Source organism: Daucus carota, chromosome 3, assembly GCF_001625215.2.
Source record: "Daucus carota subsp. sativus chromosome 3, DH1 v3.0, whole genome shotgun sequence".
NCBI lineage: Eukaryota > Viridiplantae > Streptophyta > Magnoliopsida > Apiales > Apiaceae > Daucus > Daucus carota.
The window spans coordinates 39,142,788-39,149,924 of NC_030383.2; the positions used below are offsets into that span (position 1 = coordinate 39,142,788).

Genomic DNA, 7,137 nt, shown 5'->3' on the forward strand with positions numbered 1-7,137 from the left:
TCTAAGTCTTATCTCTAGAGCATAAGTGTAATTACAATTTCCACACAAGCAATTTCCAAGTATGCACGACATTACATATGATCAAGACTACTAGCCAAGAAATTATGCACATAAACTCATCACATGACATCAACTTGGTATGAAAACTTTCATGACTCATGCAAATGCAACTATATGCACACTACTAGAACATACGAAACAATATGCCCTAAACAAAAAAACAGATATGCAATATGATACCAACACTACTCTATATGCGACTTGAATACTAATAAGAACATGCTCTACGACTACTATACTACTACTAATCCTTAGATGACCACCCCCAAACTTGCAATATTTAATGTCCCCATTAAAGGCGATAATAAGGATACAAGAGCATACCTAGAAGTCGGAAGGATCACCGTCCTCGGGTGGAGAATCAGGCGGCCGATACACCATGCCAGCTCCAAATACTGGCCAATCAACCTCAACACCAGTGGCTCGAAAAGCACTCCCAAGAGCTTGAGTCAAATCCTCTGTAAAAAGGCGATGAATGTCATGCATGGAATCCATATGCAGACTCAACCTCCCAAAATGTAAATCATTGAAGTAATCCGGTGGTAGTATGAGTTCGATTTTTAGGAGCTTCTTTAATAGATGGTTTAAGATGCTCCTGAAAATTTTTAAGCTCTACTAATCCACTAGACTCAAATGGCTGATCAAACCTCCTTTTCCATGGAGATGCATTTAAGAATTGATTTGCTCTTCTTCCTCCTTATCTTCTAAATCAGAGTCACCTGTTAACGCCCTTTCTAAGACATCGTTTTTCAGACTTTGTTCAATTTCTGAATGAGCTGCACCTTCGAGTATATCCACTTTAAAGCATTCCTCCTCGGCTAATAGGAGTTTCATTGCATTGAACACATTGAACATGACCATTTAGCCCTGAACCCTCATTGTGATTCACCCTTTAATACATCGATCAATGTCCACCCTGTAGCTAGAAATGGTCTTTTCAAGATGATGGGTATTTTTTTATCTTCCTCAAAGTCGAGAATGACAAAATCAGCAGGGAAGATGAGCTTATCCACCTTTACTAACACATCTTCGACTATACCCCTCGGATATGTAACGGATCGATCAGCTAGTTGCAAAGACATATTAGTAGGTTTCAGCTCTGGAAGACCAAGTTGCATGAAAATAGACAAAGGCATCAGATTAATGCTAGCTCCCAAATCACATAGACACTTGTCAAAAGATAGTTGCCCAATAGTGCACGGTATTGTGAAACTTTCTGGATCTTTGACTTTCGGCGGTAATTTCTGTTGCAACACCGCACTGCACTCCTCCGTCAAAGCTACAGTCTCCAACTCCTCAAGCTTGAGTTTCCTAGAAAGAATACCTTTCATGACTTTAGCATAGCTCAGAATATGTTCTAGATCTTCCGCAAAAGGTATATTGATCTCCAATTTCTTGAAAATTACCTCCAGAAATTTGGCGAATTGCTTGTCGAGCTTCTGCTTCTGAAGTCTTTTGGGATATGGACATACTTGCTTGACCCCATCATCATGTTTAGGAGTAGATTTTTCAGCGGAATCCTTGCTTGCATCCTCGTTGCTTTCATTCAAATCAGCCCCAACAACAGTTTTTCCACTATCTGACTCAGATGAGAGCACGGGTGTTTCAACCTGCTGATTGCTCTCTTCTTTGTTATGCTCTGCTGCTGATTCTTTTTCCTTCGTAACCTTTCCGTACCTCAAGTGACTGCTTGAACTTGTTCTTTCACTTCCTTCTTGCCTGGATTGGCCTCGGTATCACTCAGAAGAGTTCCTTGTGGCCTGTTAAGCAATGCATTAGCAATCTGCCCAATTTGCTTCTCCAAAGTTTTGATTGACACCGCTTGGCTTTTACACATTAGTCTCAATTCTTCCAATTCCGATCTTTCGTTGGTAGACTGTCCAACCACTCCGTGATTTTGTTGCTGGAATCCCGATGGATGGAATTGCTGCTTCAGTGCAAACTTCTATTGAAAACTAGAAGAGTTGAATGGTCTAGCTCCATGCTTCAAACTGTTGCTGTGGTTGTTGCATGAAATTCTGATTGTTGCTCTAGCTGAAATTCGGATGATTCCGATTATTGGGGTGATAAGTGGCATGGGCTGGGTACTGAGAACTCTGAAAATTGCTCACAAACTGAGCTGATTCACTAGATATGGCCCACTGATCAGTAGAATGTGTACCCGCACAAAGCTCGCAAACAATAGGTGGCTGATGCACTCCCAAGTTTGCTAAAGAATTCACCTTCATAATAAGAGCCTTAAGCTGAGCAGCTATGGTTGTAGTAGCATCAATATCCAGAATTCCTGCTGCTTTGCCCTGATGAAGACGTTGAGTAGGATTCTGATATTCATTCGCAGCCATCATCTCGATCAACTCGTAAGCTTCATCATAGCTCTTAGTCCATAGAACTCCACCTGATGCTGCGTCGAGCATTGGCCTCGATTGAGGTCCCAAGCCATAATGGATGCAATCTATCACCATCCAATTCGGCATCCCATGATGAGGACACTTTCGAAGCATCTCCTTGTAGCATTCCAAAGCTTCACATAGAGTTTCACCAGACTGTTGAGAAAATTGAGTGATAGCATTCCTGATTGCAGCTATTTTGGCCATATAGTAAGAAATTTTTGACCCAGATCCTCCCATGTCGTAATAGATCCTGCAGGTAGAGAATGCAACCATCCCTTAGCTTTATCCCTCAGAGAAAATGAGAATAGCCTCAATTTGATGGCATCTTCAGTAACTCCATTGAACTTGAAAGTGTCGCAGATCTCGATGAAATCCCGAATATGCATATTAGGATCTTCTGTCGGAGAACCCCCAAACTGAACTGAGTTCTGAACCATCTGAATAGTGCCCGACTTGATTTCAAAAGTGTTGGCCGAGATGGCTAGCCTGATATTAATGCTAGATTGATTGTCATTGATTTTCGGATCAGAGAAAGCCTTCAGTGGCTTAGTATCATTTGCTACTGGTGGATGACACCAATTGTAATACTCCAATGCTTCCTTATGAGCCCGATAACGTGTTCGCATATACGTCACTCAAGTACCTGAAACACACACAAACAAAATAAAAGTGACAAAAGAATCCAAGTCAGTAAACTTTAGCGACCACTGATGACAAGCACATAAACTAAATATTTAACACCGAGTCCCCGGCAGTGGCGCCAAAAACTTGTTCACACAAAATCACGCAAGCGTACGTGGTCACAAGTAATATAGAATTTAAATTCAGTTCGTTCCGACAGAGACTGGTGTATTCAGAATATGCACTTATGAAACAATTTATGGCTATTATTCATTGCTAAGACAAGTATCAATTTTATGGTTTTATCCAACTTAACTAATTTAAACCAAATTACTAGACTAAGAATTATAAACTAAGTGATTAAACTAGATTTATTTTTGTGAATTAAAACATGGGATTCTAACTTCATTAACTACTTCATCCAGAGTTATGCCTTTTTTCGCTATGTGATGGTTGACAACTAATCAGATAACACGAAACTAGTACACGCTCTCTTTTGATAAACGTATACCATACTATTCCACATCCACAATTCAGATAGAAGTCGAACAGAGACCACTTATGCTTAGACCCTATATGTCTATAAGATTTGAAAACATAATGGTTTACAAACAAGTTATCTATCAAGATTATATAGGGCCATGCAAGATGGTTAAAATCACACCACAAATCATGTATATTGAATACATAAACCTATGCTCGCATGGCAAGTTCTGAATCTATATATCCACTTTCGCTTCAATAAAGATTAACAAACTTAGATGTTAGCTACGCTTCCAAGAAGAATAAGCACAACCAATACTAGGGAATCAAGCATTCATCACATAAATATTCAAGGCAAATTAACTACTAAAATCCATAGATATATCCGCTACAATCCCATGACAACGATTAGTTCATAATCGAACTTCTCATCATCATGGGTTCGAATGTAAACATTATACTAATATGTCTAAACAATATCAAAGTACGAGAATAAAAGTTTTGAAACAAATCCGAACGAGCATCCAAAGTTACGCCTACTTCGAAGAATTACAAGAGTGAAAATATGAAAACCAGATCTTCTCCGTAGCCGTCACGTGCTCTCTCCACTGACTCTCGATGTCCTTACTCCTCCCTTCTTCTTTTCTTTATGTGCCCTAGCAACCGAGCCATCAAAACACTCTAAAACAGGCCAAACGGGCTTTTTCTCCCGTCAGAGTGGGGTGGGCGCACCACCCTGCTGTTGGTATGGCACGGGCGCCCCATATAGTGGCGCGGGCGGACCAATTTGGCAGCCTCGAGCCATTCTGGTGCGTCCGTGCCCTTACTTCATCGACTTTTGCTCGATTCCTTCGCCTTTTTTTTACCTTTTTGCACTCGAAACCACCCTTCATTCTCCATCTAGGAAACCTACACAAACCAACACAAAAACACATCAAAAACACCACACGCTTGAGGTCAAATCAAGTCCAAACAAAGGCTTCCAAGTGGATATAAAATCCACTTATTAATAAGCTGAAATGCAGAGATGACACGAGAAGAAAAACTTGAAGTCCTTAAAGATGCAAAAGAAAATTTCATTCTTCACAACAGTTTGGATGCTATCATGTCTAGTCGAGTAATCGCATGCAAAAACCTTAAAAGAAATTTGGAATATGTTAGAGGTTCAATGTCAAGGGACTAAAGCAATGAAAAAGAATCGAAGAGCACTTTTGGATTTTCTCGTTTGACATTCATTGTTCTACCAGCTACATCAGATTTATGTATAACTTTTGGATTCTTTTTGTTTTTCCTACTATCATTAGCAAGATGATTACAATTACCACAATTATAATATTGCTTCTTTGGTGCAAAAGGAATATACTCATAATTATTTGCTCAATTTTTCCTTGCTTGTCATTCCTGTTTCTTTTAGGAATTGCTCTAGGTTGAGATATTTCAGTTACCACTTGTTACCCAAGATTTAAGCGATAGACTAGGTGTGAAATAACTCTTTTGTTAAGTATTAATGTCAAACTCATATTACCATATCAACCATTAATCAAATCAACTCGGCTCTTATTGATTAATAAGAATTGTTACCAAACTCTCTCAAGAAACTAATCGTTCTTAAGAGATTCTTGGTTACAACAATTTCTCTCGTGTTGTATATACATTCGTATAACCTAATATATGTGTTTATATACTACACAACTACATCCATCAATCACAATATATTCTCTATCAATATTTATCAATTTCTATGTATATCATGTATGATAGAGTAATTCCCTATAAATAAGCTGTCTAGTATCAATCTTCTTCTATTGTCTTTCAAACTCAATCTCCAGCTAGTGATAATACTTGATGATGATGATCAAGTATCTGCATATTGATGCTCTTGTATCCGTCACTGATGTGCTTATCAGGAACTGTCGACTTTATTGTTCCTTGTCGCTTCATAGTGATGATCTCCTGATGCATTAATGATTCTTCCTACGTAACACATGCCATGGTTTCACATCCCTGCCAATACTTGGTTGGACTTCTATTTTTTCCCTTCTTGCACACATTTTCTATTAAGTTACACAGATAAACATATATGATCATGATTTAAGTTTTATGATTATATACGGAAACATTCTACTACACATGCATATCAGTAATTGTATCTAAAAGAAAAGGAAAGGTCATGTCTACTCAGATTAATCAGCCACACATATATTTTTGTGTCGGGCAACTTGGAAAATGGCTATAGGAAGTAGAACTTCATAATATACTCAACAGATTTGAACTGGATTCAAGAATGCAACAACTAAAATTGCTTAAAATACTCATCATACTCACCTTTTGAGTCAGAGCTCTGAACCTAGCAGAAAAATTAAATTATCAAACATAATGGTAAACTTTAGAGAAAGACAGCGTACGCAGCAGTTTGATAGAAGGCAGAATATGCTAAAAAGAAATGAGGCTTTTTCATCCGTAAATGTTTACAAAATAAAAGTCTACAAACACAACATTAAAAATAACATATGCACATCTAATTTGTAAGGACATTGTAATCCAGTAAATATCCTAATATGTACAAAAGAATGGAGAACAATATACCTGAACTTGAGGTGCTTTCCTTCTGTCAATTTTTCAGACAATTTCTCAGCAAGTATTGGCTAGTATGGAGACAATTCTTTACAAACCTGAAGACAATTATCAAAATAGTTACGAGCAGTCGTGATGATCAATATGTAATCAAAAAGAGATCTGAAAATAACAGAGATAGTAGTGTACCAATTGTATACTCGCCATGTCGAGTCGAATGGATAATCCTTCGGAGCTGTAGTGATATTTTTGTCCTCTAGCAACCCTCCACACAAGCAAGTACAAAATTTTCTATGGAATCAAAGTTGTATCCTCTTTCTAATGTCATAACAATTCTTCCCCCAGCAAATCCCATTAACTGAATAAACCATCCTCATACACATTGTTCTTATTAGTACATTAATAATACATATCATCAATAGATTGAAAAATCCAAAAGGTAGAAAATCAGATGATAAAGCAAAAGTAAAAGTTAATGGATCCACAATGTCCTCACCGAATGAAAAATCAAGTTGAGCACATTTATCATAGATCTTGTTTAAATACTTTTACATAATTGTGGGATATTATTTTTTTTTAAAAGGAAGAGAAAAACTACAAAAAGAAGGAAGGAGAGAACCCAGGTAACAAGTGATGTAACTAGATAGAAGTCATAAAGCCACTTCTGTGTTGTTTTACCAGGTGATCTCCTCTATCTGCAAATGAAGAGGATTGGGTGTGGCTTTGGATTTATTTCTCGTGAGATTTTAATTTATTGCTGTGTTAGTCACGTGCCAGGGTTTTTCAGAGAGGGTATAACTCACGCACTCAAGTAGTGACACTAATATGGCAATATCTAACTGGCAAATACATGATAACCAACTATATAACTGATATTATCTTCTGAAGATTCAGAAATTAGTATTTACAATGATTGCCAATTAACAACTAAGCATATAAAGAACTACAAAAGCCATACAAACCAAGAGGTCCCCTCTATCATATGATTCAAAAATGTAAAATGGCTTTT

General features: G+C 37.7%; 1 protein-coding gene and 1 non-coding gene across 2 annotated transcripts; one reads left to right on the forward strand and one right to left on the reverse strand.

The window, feature by feature from the left end:
* Positions 1-935: 935 nt before the first annotated feature.
* Positions 936-3,076, reverse strand: LOC135151530 (uncharacterized). Its single transcript, XM_064090028.1, has 3 exons — positions 2,674-3,076; positions 2,149-2,581; positions 936-1,779 (listed from the first exon to the last, which is right to left on the reverse strand). Exons 1-3 carry the CDS (start codon positions 3,074-3,076, stop codon positions 936-938), a joined length of 1,680 nt encoding a protein of 559 aa, XP_063946098.1.
* On the forward strand, positions 2,533-2,639 carry LOC135151887 (small nucleolar RNA R71). Its single transcript, XR_010290794.1, has one exon. It is a non-coding gene; the product is annotated as a small nucleolar RNA R71 (small nucleolar RNA).
* Positions 3,077-7,137: the final 4,061 nt, after the last annotated feature.

Coding starts and splice junctions, on each gene's coding strand:
- LOC135151530 (XM_064090028.1), bottom strand. CDS start 3,076: ATGCGAACACGTTATCGGGCTCATAAGGAAGCATTGGAGTATTACAAT. Junction 2,582..2,673: donor TACGACATGGGAGGATCTGG/GTCAAAAATTTC, acceptor CTCTATGTGAAG/CTTTGGAATGCTACAAGGAG. Junction 1,780..2,148: donor AGCAATTTTCAGAGTTCTCA/GTACCCAGCCCA, acceptor AGGCCAATCCAG/GCAAGAAGGAAGTGAAAGAA.